The sequence below is a fragment of the Doryrhamphus excisus genome, linkage group LG7 (genome assembly GCF_037039965.1).
Source record: "Doryrhamphus excisus strain RoL-2023G ecotype Guam linkage group LG7, RoL_Dexc_Guam_v1.1, whole genome shotgun sequence".
Taxonomy (NCBI): domain Eukaryota; kingdom Metazoa; phylum Chordata; class Actinopteri; order Syngnathiformes; family Syngnathidae; genus Doryrhamphus; species Doryrhamphus excisus.
The window spans coordinates 14496293-14517172 of NC_136363.1; the positions used below are offsets into that span (position 1 = coordinate 14496293).

The window sequence follows — 20880 nt, forward strand, 5'->3', positions numbered from 1 at the left end:
TGACACGTGGTCGGCGGGTGCAACAGTGCAATGGTGCAAAGATCCATGCAGCTGATTGGTCAGGAACCACTGTGAAACAGGAAGCGAATCCAATCTATCTGTGCAACTTCCTGGTTAGTTCACATGCTGACAAGCTAAGTAGCTAATTTACTAGCTTTTGTAATTTCATGCAAATTTGTACAATTTCATAACTATTTCACTATTTTTCTACCTACTGTGTAGCTGTTATATCTATGGGACTTAATATGGTAGGTACGTTTCCATGTAAAAGTGGCCTCTTAAATACTACATTGTGGCGTTTTCTATCCTTCCTTTACCGAGCTGGCAGCTAACAGGTACTACCGTCTATCCATGGAGCTGATTGGTCAGGAATTCATGGATCCAATGAACAACAATGAATGGTAGAATTACCTATTTCGATACATAGATATTTAACTGTCTTTATATCCTTTTAATTATTTTAAGACCTATCTATTGATCCTACCTACTTTGGTTTTAGTGGCTAATTTACTAGTTTTATTTACTGCAAATTTCGACAATCTCGTAGCAATCTCACCATTTAGCTACCTACTATCTATCTGTTTAGCTGTCTACCATAGTTAGTACATCTTTGAGACCTGTATGTGCCTGTAGTTTACATTTTTATTGAAATTTAAATGCTACATTTGTGGCGTTTTCTGTCTATGCAGCAAACCTAGCTTGCAAGCTAACAGGTACTTCTTCTAATACTGAAAATGAAAATGTAGTACAAATTTTGTCTGTGGCAAAGTTTTGACTGTAGCTACTTAACTATTGATGAATTATTTAGTTCCATTAGCAAACTAATATTACATGTATGGTTGTTTTATGTAGTTACAGCGTTTAAAGTTAAAAAAAGAAAACGCTGCATATCAGCCAAATTTGTAGCCTTGTTCATTAAGATACACTGCTTGGGTAGCTCAGGGCCACTTTGCTGTTTTTCAATTTATTTAACACATAAAGGTATCTCCCTAACTATTTATTAATTATTTACTCACGTAGCTATTTAATGGACTTTTCATGTGTGGGAAATGTATGATTATGCGATTATTATGTCTGCTAGCGAGCTAGCTGTTTACCGAACGATTAGCTATCTATTGAGTAGTCCGCCTATCTTGTCTCTCTTGCTAGTTAAAATATGTGTCTACATTGTATAGCCTTTATAAACACAGTGTTTGCCTTCTACACGCCAGTTTCCCCGCGGGATTGGTCGATATAGCTTAGCATCGACAGGTGTAGCTAATGCCAAGACAACACTCCATCATGGCGTCTCACGCCCTCTTGGTTATTTTTAGTGCGGACGATCAGAAGCTCGGTCTGTGCTAACCGAGCGGCGCTCCTGTTGAGTCACGGTTCTGAAAAGGTTCTGCTTGGCTCAATTAGGACATCCGAGAAGGACTGACGGAACAACGCGGCCGCAGAGCTCCGCCGGTGCCAGGACACTTTACCGGAGCGTATCCCGGTGCCAGAACCTTCACCGAGGAACAAAGGTATCGAACGTTGTGGTAAAAGTTGCTGAGTGCATGTTGGTGCGGTGGGCTTTGTTTGAGGAACCATCGCGAACGTCTGCAAGTGTCAATAAAGCTCGGACTGTCGTTTGGAGTGATGTTTATTAACGTTATTATGACTCGGTACGGTCCGAATCATATTTATTTGTATCGTTATGACAGCTCAGGGTCGTGCAAATGACACTTTTTTAGGTACACCAAGGGTATCCAATCTGGGGACGGGGGCCACATTTGGGTCCACAGCTCCTGTTTATCCATGTTTTGTCATCTAAAAACATAATCAAACACTTCCAAGGACAATTAATTAAAGACACACTCACTTATTAGCCAGTATGATCAATCAAATAATAATGTACAATTAAAGACATGACAAAAATAATAATAAAGTAATAACAAACAAAAAATATATCAATGTTCTGAATAAAATATATAATAACAAACATTCTACATAACCTAAAAAATAATATAATAATGCAACAATATAATAAAAACAATCAAAGGCTGCTAAAATCTATCTATGATATCTATAAGTAGCATATGTAATAATAATAAATAATGTCATAATATAATTTTTAAAAATGTATTATATCGAACACTACAAAAGACAATTAGAGACACACCAAAAATTCACCAAAGTAGTAATTCTATAAATAATACAATCATACAATTATACATAATAAAAACAACCATAATAATAATAACATAATATGATTAACACTGTGACGGACAAATAACTAGAGACACAGAAAAAATAATCCATAAATAAACACATCCTCATTAGAGCACAGATAGAAAAAGGTTACAGGAAATATTGTTTGTGTATAATGTGTATTTCTCTACTGCCTTGCAATAAGATAAGCTAGCATGTTGCATTCATTGAAGTCAAACTCTAGGCTTGATGTTTGTACTATATGTGGTTTGTACTACTGCGGTTTGTACGGTTTGTACTACTGTGGTTTGTACGGTTTGTACTACTGCGGTTTGTACGGTTTGTACTACTGTGGTTTGTACGGTTTGTACTACTGTGGTTTGTACTATATTTGGTTTGTACTACTGCGGTTTGTACGGTTTGTACTACTGTAGTTTGTACTATATGTGATTTGTACTACTGTGGTTTGTATGGTTTGTACTACTGCGGTTTGTACTACTGCGGTTTGTACTACTGCGGTTTGTACTACTGTGGTTTGTATGGTTTGTACTACTGTGGTTTGTACTATTATGTGGTTTGTACTACTGCGGTTTGTACTACTGTGGTTTGTACAGTTTGTACTACTGTGGTTTGTATTACTGTGGTTTGTACTGTATGTGGTTTGTACTATATGTGGTTTGTACGGTTTGTACTATATGTGGTTTGTACTATATGTGGTTTGTACTATATGTGGTTTGTATGGTTTGTACTATATGTGGTTTGTACTGCTGTGGTTAGTACTATATGTGGTTTGTACTGCTGTGGTTTGTACTATATGTGGTTTGTACTGCTGTGGTTTGTACAGTTTGTACTACTGTGGTTTGTACTATATGTGGTTTGTACTACTGTGATTTGTACAGTTTGTACTACTGTGGTTTGTACTATTTGTGGTTTGTACTACTGTGGTTTTCTACTATATGTGGTTTGTACTACTGTGGGTTGTATGGTTCGTACTACTGCGGTTTGTACGGTTTGTACTACTTTAGTTGTTTACTTGTTTGCTTCTAATGAAGCCAAACAAGAACAAGAATGCGGCGTCCATCCCATTGTGTTTGTGTATTTGTATGCTACGTAAGGTAGCGTAAAGTGTGTATGGCGTACATGTTGACATGCCAGCTTGCTGCGGCTTCGCTACGCTTAAGTCCCCGCCATCAGACGGCTGCTGAATATAGCTGCAAGGATCAGATATGCATGCTAGACACGCCTTCCTCAGCTGTCGCTGGGCGTCGTGCAGCAAAGACGCAAACACCAAGTCACACAGCTGCTGTGGACGCTGCAGGCTCCAGACGACACACGCCACCAGTCCACCAGTCCATAAGCGTGGTGTGCCTTCACGGTGCTTGGTGGTGATCACATTAGCGTTTGCTGTTAGCTGCCAGTCACCAGTCACTCGCTTGCTGTGTGATATCTGGCGGAAATATGGAAGCTCACGGCTGGCCTGCTGGATGAGCAATATGGCCGCCACCATCAGTGCTCATGAAGGAGAACCTGCTCTCCTTCATACGACGTGTTGGCTTGGCTTCATAAAATATCATCATCGATTCCCGCATGACTTGCTATTTGTCATATGACCCCTATTTGTGGGGGTGGAGCCACGATGTCATGTCGTTTGCATAAGTGGCCATGTTGCATGTGCTTGGCATGACAAAAGGTGAGCAGTAGTCATGACAAGCTAACAACTATGTTTAGAAATTCAGGCTGTTATGTTATATTTAAGTCTTTGGAACGATCCCTTTTTGGATCCATGACAACAATGACACGTATAGTTGATGGCGCCAGCCATGACGTGCTAGCTCTCGTAGCTCAGCCTCATTTCTGGAAGAGACTCGATCGGGGCGATATCACTCAGGTAAACAAACATGGCGGATGTTGACAAGGATTAGAGCAGGGGTGGGCAAACTTTTTGACTCGCGGGCCGCATTGATATTGATATAAATTTACGGGGGGGGGGCAGACTATATATTTTACACGTAACAGTCCACCTGGTATTATTGTATCTGTAAAATTGTAATGCAATCTGCTATTATTATTTATTTTATATTTATATTTAAATATTTTAAAAATAATAAAATATTATAATAATTACAATAAAATTTAAATAATCATTATTATATTATGTAAAATATGCAAATATAACAATAATATTATATATAATATAATAATTAGCATTAATATAATAATTATAATATCATAATAATCATAATAGTTCTAATAATTATTATATCATAATAATCATAATAGTTCTAATAATAATTATAATCATCTAATAGTATAATAATCTAATAATAATAATAATAATTATTATTATTATTATGTGCTTGTGTCCCTTTTTTCAGGAGCACTTTGTAAACAACAGACCATGTCAAAAAACGAAATTGATAAAACCATCAAAAGGTTGGCTCAGGCCATGATGCCAGGTTGTATGTTGAGTTTAAATGAAATACTTTGGAAAGATTGGGCGGGCCGTATTCAAACACTTGGCGGGCCGGATGTGGCCCCCGGGCCGTAGTTTGCCCACCCCTGGATTAGAGCAAAGTTTTGAGCCAAGTGTCAAAAGTTTTTGAGGAAATGTGTGAAATGTGCCCCGTTATGGAGAGGTGTGGCTGGACATGACATGTTTCTAACATGTTGCATGTCGTTAACGTGCTGTTGTAGACGAATGGCGTGTGTTCCAGTATCCTTCCATCCCCCGTGGTATCAAAGGGTTGGCTGCAGATACATGTATCGCTTTGTCACCATTCTGCTCACTGTGTACTCATACGTATTTATATTTCATGTTTCCGTCTTTCAAGCCAATTGCCATGGAGGTTTTGATAGAGCGTCTGGAGCGGGCGGTGACGCGACTGGAGCAGGTGACGGCGTCCGGGGGTGTGTCCAACAGAGACCGTGTGGCAAACGGAGGCAAGCCTGCTGGGATGTTTGCACCATGGAGCGAAGACGGCATCTTGGAAACGTATCAAGGTTCACGTGTGTGTGTGTTCCAGATGCTTCCCAGTGCGTGGAGGCCTTCGATGTGCTTCTGATGGGTCCACTGACGGACTACGTGAACATCAGCCGGGCCATCGGCAGCGAAGTGGAGAAACATGTCAGTGATGCCCGTGCACCCAGATATCACCATCTTCTCACTGTCTCTGATGGGTCAGGTGTCCTAATAAGGTGTCACTCAGCTGATGGTTTACCTACTTCACTCTCATACGGCTTAATGTCATCGCTCCTCTCTTACAAACGCACGTTTGTCCATGAGTGGCGAGTATGTGGACCTGGCTGGATCTTCCAGAACTGTTCGTGTCCAAAGTACAGCCCCCTTTTTATTATATTATTGGAACATTCTCAAAATAGCAGCAAAAATGGAAACATTTCTCGTCGTTGTACACGAATGAAGCCAAAGTAGTACAAGAAAAAAGAGACAAATAATAGTATGAAGTTGAACTATGAAAAAATAAAAATAAACTAAACTCAAAATGGTTGGGAATAAATAAATATTTATTTGGGAATAAAGTCATATTATTAAGAAGAGGGAATGACCAGGAAGAACATTTCAGTCATTAATAAATAGTCATAAAATAATAATAATATAATAATAATCATAATAGTCAAAATAAAAAACAACAACAATGGAAAAACAGCTGTATTGGTACAATAATAAAATGGAAATATTAAGAGAAAAAAGGGAATGTCATATTCCCACTATTGTAACTTCTAGGAAAAAGAAGGTTTGAGAATAAACGTGAATATTGTGATGAAAAGTAATATTTTAGTAGCATGGAGCATTGATCTCTTGGAATTGAATAAAGTATCGCCACATCAAGCCGTCCATCCATGGTAGGATCTTCTAGAGGTAGAGGGGTGTCCAAAGGGCGGCCCAAGGATCATTTGTGGCCCACATTCTAAAACTGGAATTTAGCTAGAACAAAAACAGCTGTACTTTATAAGAATAAAGTCAAGAATCATTTCAAAACATTGGCGAAAAATGTTTATTTTTAAAAAATGATTTGTAATTTTCCAAGAAAAAGCTGTAAAAATTCCGAAGTTGTAAAGTTACAAGAAGTCAGTCGAAATATGATGGGAATAGGACCAATATCAGCCTGGGGGGATCTTCTATTTGAGGAGACCCCATGTAGACAAACATTGCAGCAGTATTTTATGGCTCAGACGTTCTCCAACCAAGCAACTCCAACTCTAGCAAGCAGCCAATGACAGAAAAGAATTCAGTCACATGGATTTCCAACAATGGCCTGTGGGACTCCTGAAGCAGCTGACGGGTACCGTCAGGCCAAGGAGTATGCGGCAAAAACTCAGGTGTGGGAGGAATTCGGTGAGGTCATGGAGCACAACTTTCGGTCAGCCTCAAAGATGTTCTGGCAAACTGTCCGGTGCCTCAGTGCCCACCCCACACGGTTTACAGTGGGGACGGGGGCCTGCTGACCTCGACTGAGGATGTAGTCGGACGGTGGAAGTGAAGACTTTAAGGCCTTCTCAATCCCACTGACATACCTTCCATAGAGGAAGCAGAGTCTCAGGTATCTGGGGTGGTCAAAATGCTCCCCAGTGGCAAAGCTCTAGGGGTGGACAAGTTCCGTCCAGAATTCCAAAAGAATCTGGATGTTGGCTGACACGTCTCTTCAACTTTATGTGGAAGTCGGGAACAGTATGTTTGGATTGGCAGGCCGGGGTGGTGGTCCCCCTCTTCAAGAAGGGTGAAGACCGGAGGTGTGCTCACACTCCTCAGCCTCCCTGGGAAAGTCTATTCCAGGGTGCTGGAGTGAAGGGTAAGACCGTTGGTCGAATCTTTGCTACAAGAGGTCCAATGCGGTTTTCGTCCCGGTCGCCGAACACTGGACCAGCTGAACTGAGGGTGCATGGGAGTTTGCCCAACCGGTCTACATGTGCTTTGTGAACTTGGAAAAGGCATTCGACCGTGTCCCTCGTGGTGTCCTGTGGATGCTCCAGGAGTACGGGATTGGTGGTGCCCTGATTGCCATCCGGCCCAGAGCAGGAGCCTGGTTGGCATTGCCGGCAGTAAGTCCAGCCTGTTTCTGGTGAACGTTGGCCTCTGCCAGGGCTGCCCTTTGTCATCCATTCTGTTCATCATTTTCATGGACAGACTTTGTAGGCGCTGCCAAGGCGTCGAGGGAGTCCAGTTCGGGGGCCTTAGAATCTCAGCTCTGCTATTTGCAGATGATGTGGTTCTTATGGCCTCTTTGGTTTGCATCTGAGTGTGAAGCTTCTGGGATGAGACTCAGCACCTCCAAATCAGAGGCCATGGTTCTCAGTGCTCCCTCCGGGTTGGGAATGAGGTCCTGCCCCAGGTGGAGGAGTTTAAGTATCTGGGGGTCTTGTTCACGAGTGAGGGAAGGTGGGATCGTGAGGTTGACAGATGTCTGCAGGAATGCGGTCGCTGGAAACCGGACCGTCGGGGTGAAAAGAGATCTGAGCCGGAACGCAAAGCTCTCAATTTACCCCCCCATTTTGTTCCCACCCTCACCTATGGTCATGAGCTTTGGGTCGTGACCGAAAGAACGAGATGGTGGATACAAGGGACTGAATGACTGAATGAGTTTCCTCTGTAGGGTAGCTGGACTCACCCTAAGACCCTAATACGGGAGGGGGCTCAGAGTTCTCCTTCACTTCGAGAGGAGCCAGTTGAGGTGGCTCGGTCATCTTTTCCGGATGCAATGGACACGCTGGAGGGATTATGTCTCACAACTGGCCTGGGAACGCCTCGGTGTCCTCCCGGTGGAGCTGGAGGAGGTGGCCGGGGATCGGGAAGTCTGGGCTTCCCTACTGAGACTGCTGCCCCCGTGACCCAGACCCAGATAAGCGGAGGAAAATGGATGGATGGCTTTACAACAATTTTACCCAAGAAAAGTATATGTATGGGTTGGTATTGGAATGGCTGCACAGTGGTCGAGTGGTTAGCGCGCAGACCTCACAGCTAGGAGAACCGAGTTGAATTCCACCCTCGGCCATCTCTGTGTGGAGTTTACATGTTCTCCCCGCGCATGCGTGGGTTTTCTCCGGGTACTCCGGTTTCCTCCCACATTCCGAAAACATGCTAGGTTAATTGGCCACTCCAAATTGTCCATAGGTATGAATGTGAGTGTGAATGGTTGTTTGTCTATATGTGCCCCAGGGTGACAGCTGGGATAGGCTCCAGCACCCCCGCGACCCTCATGGGGAAAAGCGGTAGAAAATGAATGAATGATTGAATGGTATTGGAATTGGAAATTGTGAGTCAGACAATATCAGCATAGCGGCGATCGGCAAAAAAGCCAATATCAGACTACCCTACAAAAATAGCTGTAATTGGACAAAATAAAGTCAAACAAGTTGTACTATCGGGTGAAAGGGACAACAAACTCCTAATATGAGGAGAGTATAGAGTTGAAATATTCAAGAAGTCCTATCTTCTTTTCTAACTTTGTGAGAATCAAGCCATGAAACATCAATAGTTGGAAAATGAAAAAGGAGCCAATGTGGGGAAAAAGGTTGTGATTTTTCAATAGTGAAGTTGTGGGAAATGTTAGAATCTTATGAGAAAACATCTCACATTCTATTGGGAAAAAAGATGCATTTTGACCAGAATAAACTTGAAATATTTGGAGGAAAAATAATGATCATTTTTACTAGCAAAGAGTTGAACTATTAAAGAAAAAAGGGCATTGAAAAGTGGTAATGTTAAGAGAAACAATACATGGTTAGGTTGGGTATTATTCAAGTCATAAAAAGTCACAATATTATTCATAATATTAGCAAATGAACTGTAATTTCACAATATGTTGAAACATATGTGGAAAAGGAAGGAAAAAAGGCAAAATGTGGAAGTTGATGTGAATAATATGTGGTTCCTTGGGATGTAACGGGTGGTCCTAAGTGGCCCCACGCCACATTCTGAAAATATGACTTCAAATAACGAGAAGTGTTCATTTTATGACCAACATGAGCTCATTTTACACGGTGACTTGCTCCGAAGCCGGGCCGGCTCCTTGTAAGGGCAACAGCTCCGTGGTGATTCCTTGGGACATCTTTTCCCAAACAAAGCTCCGCTTTCACGCTCATTGGTCTCTTCTTACAGGCGGAGATGGTGACCAAAGCCTTGCACACTCAGAAGACTTTCCTCCGCGTGGCTGCGACACACCAGGAACCCGCACAGGTACGAGCACGCGGGTTCACAGCAGTCCCAGGCGGCATTTTCGGAATGACGAGCACAGAAGGGCACAGGAGGAATTCCATCATCCACCACGCTTGAAATGGAGGTGCACAGGTTCACAGTGGGATGAAAACAAGCATGCATTCCCTATATGTGCCCTGCCATTGGCTCGCCCAAGTCAGCTGGGGTAGACTCCAGCATACCGTGGTGCCACCCTCTTGAGCATAAGCAGCATAGAAAATGGATGGAATTTAATATTTAAAATATTAAAAAAACATAAACATAGTACATAAAAAATAAATGTCAACAAAGTGTCATTCAAAAGTGTAATATTAGCACTTTAGCATGACATGGCTATGCTAGCTTGCTAATGTGGCATCCACGATGTTGGATGGACTGTCAGCGGTACGGCCATGCTAGCACACACGCTAAGCCTTCTTCCACAGGCACAGCTCTCTGACTTTTTATGGTCATGTTCTATGGTTGGGTCTGTTGTCATCCGTGTGTGTGCGTGCTAGCCTACCAGTGGAGGAGATCTTCCACTCCCACCACGTCACGTGGTGCTTTAAATCCAGTCAGGCCCCCGTAGACACGGGGCTCCCGTCTGTGAGGGAAGGTCCTCAAGGGCGGGCTGATGATGAGAATAAGCAGGACTGTGTGTGAGGTGAGCAGTTAACATGGGATGAGGTCGTCTGCCTTACAAGGCCACAGGGATCTCCTCCAGCGCCCAGGAATGTTGCAGGAAGGAGTGACCAAGACGAGGGAGCCAAATGGCGTGAGAGGGGATGTTGTGATGGAAAAGTTACCCTGCAGCAGCTAATAAAAGTTAGCGAGCTGCTTTAGGAAGCAGCTGAGCCATCTCCAGCATCTTCTTATTAGCTTACATATGATCTGCACAGGTATCCATCTTTCATAAGCAAGAATCTGATCAGATGTGTATTCCCATGAAATCTTTCTTGCCAGTTTGTGTCATCTTTCGAATGAAGCACAGTGACTCCAGGCACCTCAAATGACCGATGTATCAAAATATCAACATTTTCATAGAATCCATGATACAGCATTAAGCTGTGTTATCATCATGTCAGGAATCGATAGTTTGGTATCGACCCGCACGTCACTACCTCTCTGCCCTTTAGTACTCCATGACAAGGCAAGTGCTGCTTTCAATTGGAAAACAACACATGGCATCATGTGCAGACACCACAGCCGTGCCTGGCAACTTTCATGACGTGATGTTATGTTGCTAGCATGCTAATTGCTAGCTTGTTAGCATTTAAGCTAATTGACTCATGTCTAAAGGCAAATACACACATGGCATTATGCAGAGAGGTTATAGGACAGCCTTGGCACTTTCTGTACTTGAGGTTCTCTTGCTAGGTGCTAGCATGATGACTGTTAGTATGTTAGCATTTTAGATCATTTACTTATGTCTAAAGGCAAATACACACATGGCATGATGTGGGGACACCTTGGGACTGCCTTAACACTTTCGGCTTTCTTGCTAGTTGCTATCATGATGATTGTTAGCATTTTAGCAGTTTAGATAATTTACTCATGTCTAAAGGCAAATACACACATGATATGATGTGGGGACACTATAGGACTGCCTTAACACTTTTGGCTCTCTTGCTAGTTGCTATCATGATGATTGTTAGCATGTTAGCATTTAAGATAATTTACTCATGTCTAAAGGCAAATACACACATGGCATGATGTGGGGACACTATGGGACTGCCTTAACACCTTTGGCTCTCTTGCTAGTTGCTTTCATGATGATTGTTAGCATTTTAGCATTTTAGATAATTTCCTCATGTCTAAAGGCAAATACACACATGGCATGATGTGGGGACACTATGGGACTGCCTTAACACCTTCGGCTCTCTTGCTAGTTGCTATCCTGATGATCATTAGCATTTTAGCATTTTAGATAATTTACTTATGTCTAAAGGCAAATACACACATGGCATGATGTGGGGACACTATGGGACTGCCTTAACACCTTCGGCTCTCTTGCTAGTTGCTATCATGATGATCGTTAGCATGTTAGCATTTTAGCATTTTAAATCATTTACTCATGTTTAAAGGCAAATACACACATGGCATGATGTGGGGACACTATGGGACTGCCTTAACACTTTCGGCTCTCTTGGTAGTTGCTATCATGATGATCGTTAGCATGTTAGCATTTTAGCATTTTCGATCATTTGGTCATACATTCTACCGTGCCTCACGTCATATTTGCAGATGGAACTTCACGACCTGCTGAAGCCCATCTGCGACCACATCCAGGAGATCCAGACCTTCAGAGAACGGAACCGGGGCAGCAGCTTCTTCAACCACCTCTCAGCCGTCAGCGAGAGCATCCCCGCCCTCGGCTGGGTGGCCGTGGTAGGAAATATTATCTGAGAACTCCTTCAAGTCAAATCCTCACGCGCCTCATCTCATGGTGCTGATGGTTGTGGTCTGCACCCTTCCAGGACCAGAAGCCGGGCCCGTACGTGAAGGAGATGAACGATGCCGCCACCTTCTACACCAACAGAGTACTGAAGGACTACAAAGAAAGGTAACAGATGACTGATGATTGACGCTGGAGCCTACACCATTTCCTTTTCCATTTCAGCAAATAAATATCTCAGCATATTTAAGCATTCCTGTAAATTGAAAAGCGGTAATTCTGGCAACCCAGCTGCCAGTTTTTTACCGTACAATTTACAGTTGTTGTGTTTACAGTGTATTCCTGTAAATGGAAAAGCGGTACCACCCCTTTTTTGTACGGTAAAATTCTGGCACCCCAGCTGCCAGTTTTTTACCGTAAAATTTATTTTACAGAATTTTACTGTAAAAGGAAAAACAGCAACACCGTTATTTCTACGGTGGTTTTCTGGCAACCCAGCTGCCAGTTTTTTACCATAAAATCTACAGGGTTGTTTTACAGTGTATTTTAGCATATCAAATCTTTATTTTGGTAATATGATATTGTTATACAGTGAAGAAAATAAGTATTTGAACACCCTGCTATTTTGCTATTTCTCCCACTTAGAAATCATGGAGGGGTCTGAAATGTTCATCGTAGGTGCATGTCCACTGTGAGAGAGATAAACTAAAAAGAAAAATCCAGAAATCACAATGCATGATTTTTTAACAATTTATTTGTGTGATACAGCTGCTAATAAGTATTTGAACACCTGAGAAAATGAATGTTAATATTTGGTACAGTAGCCTTTGTTTGCTATTACAGAGGTCAAACGTTTCCTGTAGTTTTTCACCAGGTTTGCACACACTGCAGGAGGGATCTTGGCCCACTCCTCCACACAGATCTTCTCTAGATCAGTCAGGTTTCTGGGCTGTCGCTGAGAAACACGGAGTTTGAGCTCCCTCCAAAGATTTTCGATTGGGTTCAGGTCTGGAGACTGGCTGGGCCATGCTAGAACCTTGATATGCTTCTTACGGAGCCACTCCTTGGTTTTCCTGGCTGTGTGCTTCGGGTCGTTGTCGTGTTGGAAGACCCAGCCACGACCCATCTTCAATGCTCTGACAGAGGGAAGGAGGTTGTTCCCCAAAATCTCACAATACACGGCCCCAGTCATCCTCTCTTTAATGCAGTGCACTCGTCCTGTCCCATGTGCAGAAAAACACCCCCAAAGCATGATGCTACCACCCCCATGCTTCACAGTAGGGATGGTGTTCTTCGGATTGTACTCTTCATTCTTCTTCCTCCAAACACGCTTATTGGAATTATGACCAAAAAGTTCTATTTTGGTCTCATCTGACCATAAAACTTTCTCCCATGACTCCTCTGTATCATCCAAATGGTCATATGCAAACTTAAGACGGGCCTTGACATGTGCTGGTTTAAGCAGGGGAACCTTTCGTGCCATGCATGATTTCACATCATGACGTCTTAGTGTATTACCTACAGTAACCTTGGAAACGGTGGTCCCAGCTCTTTTCAGGTCATTGACCAAGTCCTGTCGTGTAGTTCTGGGCTGATTCCTCACCTTTCTTAGAATCATTGAGACCCCACGAGGTGATATCTTGCATGGGGCTCCACTCCGATTGAGATTGACCGTCATGTTTAGCTTCTTCCATTTTCTAATGATAGCTCCAACAGTGGACCTTTTTTCACCAAGCTGCTTGGTAATTGCTCCGTAGCCCTTTCCAGCCTTGTGGAGGTGTACAATTTTGTCTCTGGTGTCTTTGGACAGCTCTTTGGTCTTCGCCATGTTACAAGTTAAAGTCTTACTGATTGTATGGGGTGGACAGGTGTCTTTATGCAGCTAACGACCTCAAACAGGTGCATCTGATTCAGGATGATACATGGAGTGCAGGTGGACTTCTAATGGGCAGACTAACAGGTCTTTCAGGGTCAGAATTCTAGATGATACACAGGTGTTCAAATACTTATTTGCAGCTGTATCACACAAATAAATTGTTAAAAAATCATGCATTGTGATTTCTGGATTTTTCTTTTTAGTTTATCTCTCTCACAGTGGACATGCACCTACGATGAAAATTTCAGACCCCTCCATGATTTCTAAGTGGGAGAAATAGCAAAATAGCAGGGTGTTCAAATACTTATTTTCTTCACTGTATCTTATTTTTAAGATATAAAAATGAGTAGAGTAGCCTGTTCATTGTCGGCCATCCACATCCAAGATCCCAGCAGTTGGCAAGACGCCGTGCTAATCCACACCACAATGATACACATTCATCCGCTCGACGTGTGATGTGTCATACGAGTGGTTCAACCTCCATTGTCGATGCCTTGCAGGGACCGACGCCACGTGGACTGGGTACGCTCCTACCTGTACATCTGGACCCACATGCAGTCCTTCATCAAGCAGCACCACGCCGGCGGACTCGTCTGGAGCAAGACCGTCAGTTGACTGATCATATCCTACGTCTCACATATCACTGACTTCCTGTGTGTATGCGTGTCTCGGTGTGTGCGTTTGTGATGAATGAAGGGGCCTCGGCTTTCATTTCGTCATGAAGAAAAAATGATAGCATTTAAAAGCTAAAGCGGAACTAATGTTAGACAACACGTGCTGAAACCTGAGCACCTACAATGTGTGTGTGTGTGTGTGTGTGTGTCAGCTGCTAGCCCTCCTGTTGTCGCACAAGTGTGTGTGTGACAGGTGGAGTTCATTGAATGGAGGTTTTCTTCCTCACATGACAAAGGGTCTGTGTGGCGACCCGCCTGCACCGCCGTAACTTCAACTGCAGGATAGGCCGTCATGTGACGCTCAAAGCGTCCACTGACACATTGGACCGGCCGTCCACGCAGCTGCCTTCCTCTCACACACACCACTCTGCTCTTCCTAGCGCACCTTCTTGGAGCTTCACACCATGACAGGCTCGCTCTTGTAGATTCGCATTCAACACAGTCGATGTCCTGCCAATTAGTCACCAGATGGTACGTTACACATACCATGGTATGGTATGTTATACACCAGGCACAGTCAACCTGGACCTCTGTGTTCACATTACACCTTCACTTCTAAGTGGATCCAGTTGTACTTTTGGTCCACTTCAGCTGTGATGGGCTATCAAAGTCAATATAACGTCAACACAAGGTGAAGTGACCCTGAACCACTTTGCATTTACATTACACCTTCATTTCAAAGTGGATCCAGTTGTACTTCTGATCCACTTCAGCTGTGATGGGCTGTCAAAATCGTAGGAGGTGAAGTGAACCTGAACCACTTTGTGTTCACATTGTCGGTCAGCACGTCCTGCACTTCTTTTCAAATCTGCTCCCTTTTAGTGAGAACACATTGTGGCACATAAGCATTCCAATCCACATCACAATGTGGTCTGACTTTGCTTTTCATAACTTAAAGTGGATCAGAAAGAGAACTGGATCTTGTTTCAAAGTGTGAACACAACAAGAACTTAGCCAGTTTGTTGTTGGTACCATTTTGGGTTTGCAACACAATGATCTCAGACCCCTGTGAAGCACTTTGGTTTGCTGAGCTTGTGCAATGTGAACACAAAGTGGTTTGGGCTCTCGGGACTCCATCAGTATTTATTCTTATTCTTATTTTTCCAAACACCACAGGCCAGAGAACAAACCAGAACGTGAATTTCCAGACTTTTCACAGCCTTGTAGCTCAGCCATACGGTCACGTTGAAACGTGAGTAATGGCTCCTTTTTTAGGCAAACTTCTCAACTCTCTCTGTGGCTAATTCGTTTTTCCGTTGGATGACTGGAGTTGGAGTTGACACCTTTTCTCCTCCTCCTCCTCCTCCAACCTGGCAACTTTCACGACGTGATGCTATGTTGCTAGATGCTAGCATGCTAATTGCTAGCTTGTTAGCATTTAAGCTAATTTACTCATGTCTAAAGGCAAATACACACATGGCATTATGCAGGGAGGTTATAGGACAGCCTTGGCACTTTCTGTACTTGAGGCTCTCTTGCTAGGTGCTAGCATGATAACTGTTAGCATGTTAGCATTTTAGCTAATTTGCTCATGTCTAAAGGCAAATACACACATGGCATGATGTGGGGACACTATGGGACTGCCTTAACACTTTCGGCTCTCTTGGTAGTTGCTATCATGATGATCATTAGCATGTTAGCATTTTAGCATTTTAGATAATTTACTCATGTCTAAAGGCAAATACACACATGGCATGATGTGGGGACACTATGGGACTGTGGTAACAGTTAGCATATTAGCTTTTTTGTTCCTCACGTAATGTATGCACAAATTGCTTGGTGCCGTGGCACAGAAGACACCGGGCCTGGGGTTCAAAGCACAGGTTGCATGCCCATCAAAATTTCCACGGGAATTTTCTAGTATTCTATCATAGCGTATTATTGATTTTATTTGACCATAACTTATAACAATATACTTGATTTATTTGTGTTTTATTTTATTGTATTGGATGGTATTATTTTTTCTTGTATTCTTATTTTTACATAATTTTATTTAACTTTAGTCTATTATATTTCATTTCCTGTATTTGACTATTATTTGGTTTTATTGCATGATATTTGATTGTAATATTTGAACTAGACTGATATTATTTAACTTTGTTGAATTGTCTTTGATTGGATGTTGTTGCTGTTTAGCATGCTAGGAGATTCTGTTACTGGAATGCAGCTTGGATTTGATGGTTTGGTTCCCATGAGGTGAAGTGGAGGTGCTGCTAATGTTGCTAATGCAATACTCCCCCCAGCGGTGACACGTGTCATCTGCATTGGTGTCCATCAGTTCACCTAATGGATCATCTAATGGGTTTTCCTAACATGTCACACACAGGGGCCCATCGCACCTCCTTCTCTTTTTGAGGCCCCCAGTCCTCCCTGTCCTCCTCCTCCTCCTCCTGGACCTCCTCCCGTATTGTCAGATGAAGACCCTGAGGTTCCGAGCTCATCATCATCATCATCATCCCAGCACTCTGCTCTGTTTGCCCAGCTCAACCAGGGCTTGGACATCACCAGAGGTTGGTTCTGGTAGTCCGTGCTGTGACAGTGTCATGTGACATCTCCATGCACCCGTGTAGGTCTGAAGCACGTCTCGGACCAGCAGAAGACCCACAAGAACCCTCAACTTCGCTCCCAGGAAGCAGTGGGGAGCCACAGCGGCAAAGCTGGGACAAAGAAGTCCCCGGGAAAGACGCCGGTGCAGAAAGGGCTCCCTCTGCTGGAGCTGGAGGGCAAGAAGTGGAAGGTGGTAGGTGGCCTGCGACTTTCTCGGCAACATCCTGGGACGTCCAGGTTATTTCCAGTTCATACAGAGCCAGGTGATTGTCTGCTCTTTGCAGGAGAACTTTGAGAAGAAGCACGACCTGCTCATCCAGGACACAGAGCTCAAGCACGTGGCGTACGTCTTCGGGTGCCATGACGCCACGCTGCAGATTCGAGGAAAGCTCAACTCCATCATCGTGGGTCAGAAAATTATGATTGTGATGAGCAACACCGAGCGTTTACAGTTGACCATCAAGCTCTTCAAGATATGTATTGAAGCCTGCATGCAGTGTGTAGTCGGAATGCTGATGTGTGTGTGTGTGTGTGTGTTCAGATAACTGCAAGAAGATGGGTGTGGTCTTTGAGAGCGTGGTGGGAATTGTGGAGATAATCAATTCCAAGGCTGTCCAGCTCCAGGTGAGCCTACTTTACATCCACAATATTAGGTATACAGTGCATCCGGAAAGTATTCACAGCGCTTCACTTTTTCTACATTTTGTCATGTTACAGCCTCATTCCAAACTGAATTAAATTAATCTCTTACCTCAAAATTCTACACAAAATCCTCCATTATGACAATGTGAAAAAAGGTTTTTTTGACATGTTTTGAATTTATTAAAAATAGAAAACAAAAAAATCACATTTACATAAGTATTCACAGCCTTTGCCATGAAGCTCAAAATTGAGCTCAGGTGCATCTTTTTTCCACTGATCATCCTTGAGATCTTTCTACAGCTCAATTGGAGTCCACCTGCAGTAAATTCAGTTGATTGGACATGATTTGGAAATATAATAACTGTCTATATAAGGTCCCACAGTTGACTGTGCATGTCAGAGCACAAACACCAAGCATGAAGTCAAAAGAACTGTCTGTAGACCTGCGAGACAGGATTGTCTTGAGGCACAAATCTGGGGAAGGATACAGAAAAATTTCTGCTGCTTTGAAGGTCCCAATGAGCACAGTGGCCTCCATTATTCGTAAATGGAAGACGTTTGGAACCACCAGGACTCTTCCTAGAGCTGGCCGGCCTTCTTAACTGAGCGATCGGGGAAGAATGGCCTTAGTCAGGGAGGTGACCAAGGCCCCGATGGTCACTCTGTCAGAGCTCCAGTGTTCCTCTGTGGAGAGGGGAGAGCCTTCCAGAAGGACAACCATCTCTGCAGTAATCCACCAATCAGGCCTGTATGGTAGAGTGGCCAGACGAAAGCCATCAGTTTCTCATGGTCTGAGAGTCATTCAGGTGCTTTTTGGCACATTCCAGACAGGCTGCCATGTTCCTTTTACTAAGGAGTGGCTTTCGTCTGGCCACTCTACCATACAGGCCTGATTGGTGGATTGCTGCAGAGATGGTTGTCCTTCTGGAAGGCTCTCCTCTCTCCACAGAGGAACGCTGGAGCTCTGACAGAGTGACCATCGGGGCCTTGGTCACCTCCCTGACTAAGGCCCTTCTTCCCCGATCGCTCAGTTTAGAAGGCCGGCCAGCTCTAGGAAGAGTCCTGGTGGTTCCAAACGTCTTCCATTTCCGAATAATGGAGGCCACTGTGCTCATTGGGACCTTCAAAGCAGCAGAAATGTTTCTGTATCCTTCCCCAGATTTGCGCCTCAAGACAATCCTGTCTCGCAGGTCTACAGACAGTTCTTTTGACTTCATGCTTGGTGTTTGTTCTCTGACATGCACAGTCAACTGTGGGACCTTATGACAGTTATTATATTTCCAAATCATGTCCAATCAACTGAATTTACTGCAGGTGGACTCCAATTAAGCTGTAGAAAGACCTCAAGGATGATCAGTGGAAAAAAGATGCCCCTGAGCTCAATTTTGAGCTCCATGGCAAAGGCTGTGAATACTTATGTAAATGTGATTTTTTTGTTTTCTATTTTTAATAAATTCAAAAAAAGTCAAAAAAAAACTTTTTCACATTGTCATAATGGAGTATTTTGTGTAGAATTTTGAGGTAAGAGATTAATTTAATACAATTTGGAATGAGGCTGTAACATGACAAAATGTAGAAAAAGTGAAGCGCTGTGAATACTTTCCGGATGCACTGTACGTGGTCCGTCACAGAGGTGTGTGTGTGTGTGTGTGTGTGTGTGTGTGTGTGTAGGTGTTGGGAAGAGTTCCCACTATTTCCATCAACAAAACGGAAGGTTGCCAGGTGTACCTGAGTCCCGACTCCTTGACGTGCGACGTCGTCAGCGCCAAGAGCTCGGAGATGAACATCCTGATACCGCAAGGCGACGGCGACTACGTGAGTGTGTGACGCACCGTGAGAAAGCAGACACGAATGCTTGTCAATGTGATTGTTCTTTTGCGTGTGTGACTTTTCTGTCACAGAAGGAGTTCCCGCTTCCCGAGCAGTTCAAGAGCGTCTGGGACGGGTCCAAGCTGGTAACGGAACCCACCGAGATGGCAGGTTGATCGATCACGTCTGCTCAGACCTCATGTCTCACCGTAGGGAATCTGAATATTGTTGTTATATCGTTATTGTTGGTCAATTTATCCAACATGTACACAATCAGAAACGACTGCAGGATGTCGGTGCTTATCAAAAGGTGACATGTTTAAATCTCGATTTTGCAAACATTTTAAAGTGGATGTTTTGTATAATACTGGATCACTGACGCTCTGCATTATTCAGCATTTTTATTATGGGGCTGATATGAGGGAATTATTACATCATACCCATAAATCTCATCATGCTATGTCGTGACGTCCCCTGAGCTCACTCGGAAACAATCACCATGCTCCCCAAAACCCGACCAGCCACCTTTTGAAAAGGGCTAAAGATTTCCCACCACCGTGGGGGCACAGCAGCTGCTCGGAGCATGTGCCCCAATACAGTGCACCTTGCTGGGCCACGGCAGGTGGCTCCTCCCCTCTATCCTCTGGTTCTCCTGGCGGTAGTCATGTCGTATTTCATTGGGACTCACCAAAGGTCCACTCGCCTTCCAAACTACCTGATTGCCTTCTTACCTGCAGGTTCCATCTCCGTATAAAAGGAGATCTAAAACGGTTCAAAGGACAAAGTTATGGCTTTGGAAGACAAATATCACAAGACACGGGTCCTTTCCTCCAAGTAAAAGAAATGATAGTAGTTTGTCTTTCTCGGGTCGTCTTCTGGTCACAGGTCAGGTATCTGTGTTGCATCCAAGTACCTGTCACATGAATCAGTGACTTACAATGAGTACGTACAGTACACGCAGTACCCTTTGTACTGTTTGCACGGTACCATGTAGTAAGCAAAGGGAATGAAGTACATTGCACCCAGTCCTTTCTTTCTTGGAACTTGACAAATAAACTTCAATTTCTGTCTTTTGACAACTCTGCGTCCTCCAGTACACACATTGTACTACTCCACGTGTACTGGCCCGTCCCATGACACACCATGGCTCGTTTGTTGAAGCGCTGAAAGGAACAGGATGAAATATTCTACAAAAAAAGAGTTTGTGGCTCCCATGGCGGCTTTTTATTGGCCATTGTAAATAGTATTTATCATGAAAACTTACAACCAACAACAGCAGCAAAAATGGAAAACTCAGCAGTCATTTTACAAGAATAAAGTCAGAATATGAAGAGAAAGGTGAAAAAGTATTTATGATGAGAATGTAATATTATGAGGACAGATGTTAGCAGTATGACGATCAACTGTTAAAGAAGAAAAATAGTATTTAGCATTTTTGGAATATGAGGTTGCAGAAAAAGAACAAAGTGAAAACCTGATGGGAATAAAGCCATCATGACAATGATTCCAAACATGGAAAAAACGTCCTTGGATGAGGATACTATGTATTGTGTATCTATATCTGTATTCGAAA

General features: G+C 43.3%; 1 protein-coding gene across 2 annotated transcripts; it reads left to right on the forward strand.

Annotated features, from left to right (window-relative positions):
- Positions 1–155: 155 nt before the first annotated feature.
- Positions 156–20482, forward strand: cap2 (cyclase associated actin cytoskeleton regulatory protein 2). Of its 2 annotated transcripts, none has more exons than XM_078792215.1 (14): positions 156–248; positions 1402–1508; positions 5007–5115; positions 5199–5299; positions 9290–9367; positions 11609–11752; positions 11842–11927; positions 14136–14241; positions 16636–16819; positions 16880–17049; positions 17141–17264; positions 17398–17480; positions 19170–19313; positions 19400–20482. In XM_078792215.1, the coding sequence occupies exons 3-14, from the start codon at positions 5016–5018 to the stop codon at positions 19481–19483; spliced, it is 1404 nt and encodes a 467-aa protein (XP_078648341.1). In that variant the 5' UTR covers positions 156–248; positions 1402–1508; positions 5007–5015; the 3' UTR covers positions 19484–20482. The 2 variants fall into 2 exon arrangements, with proteins under 2 accessions (XP_078648341.1, XP_078648340.1); XM_078792214.1 differs by lacking the exon at positions 156–248 and adding an exon at positions 268–401.
- The last annotated feature ends 398 nt before the right edge of the window (positions 20483–20880 follow it).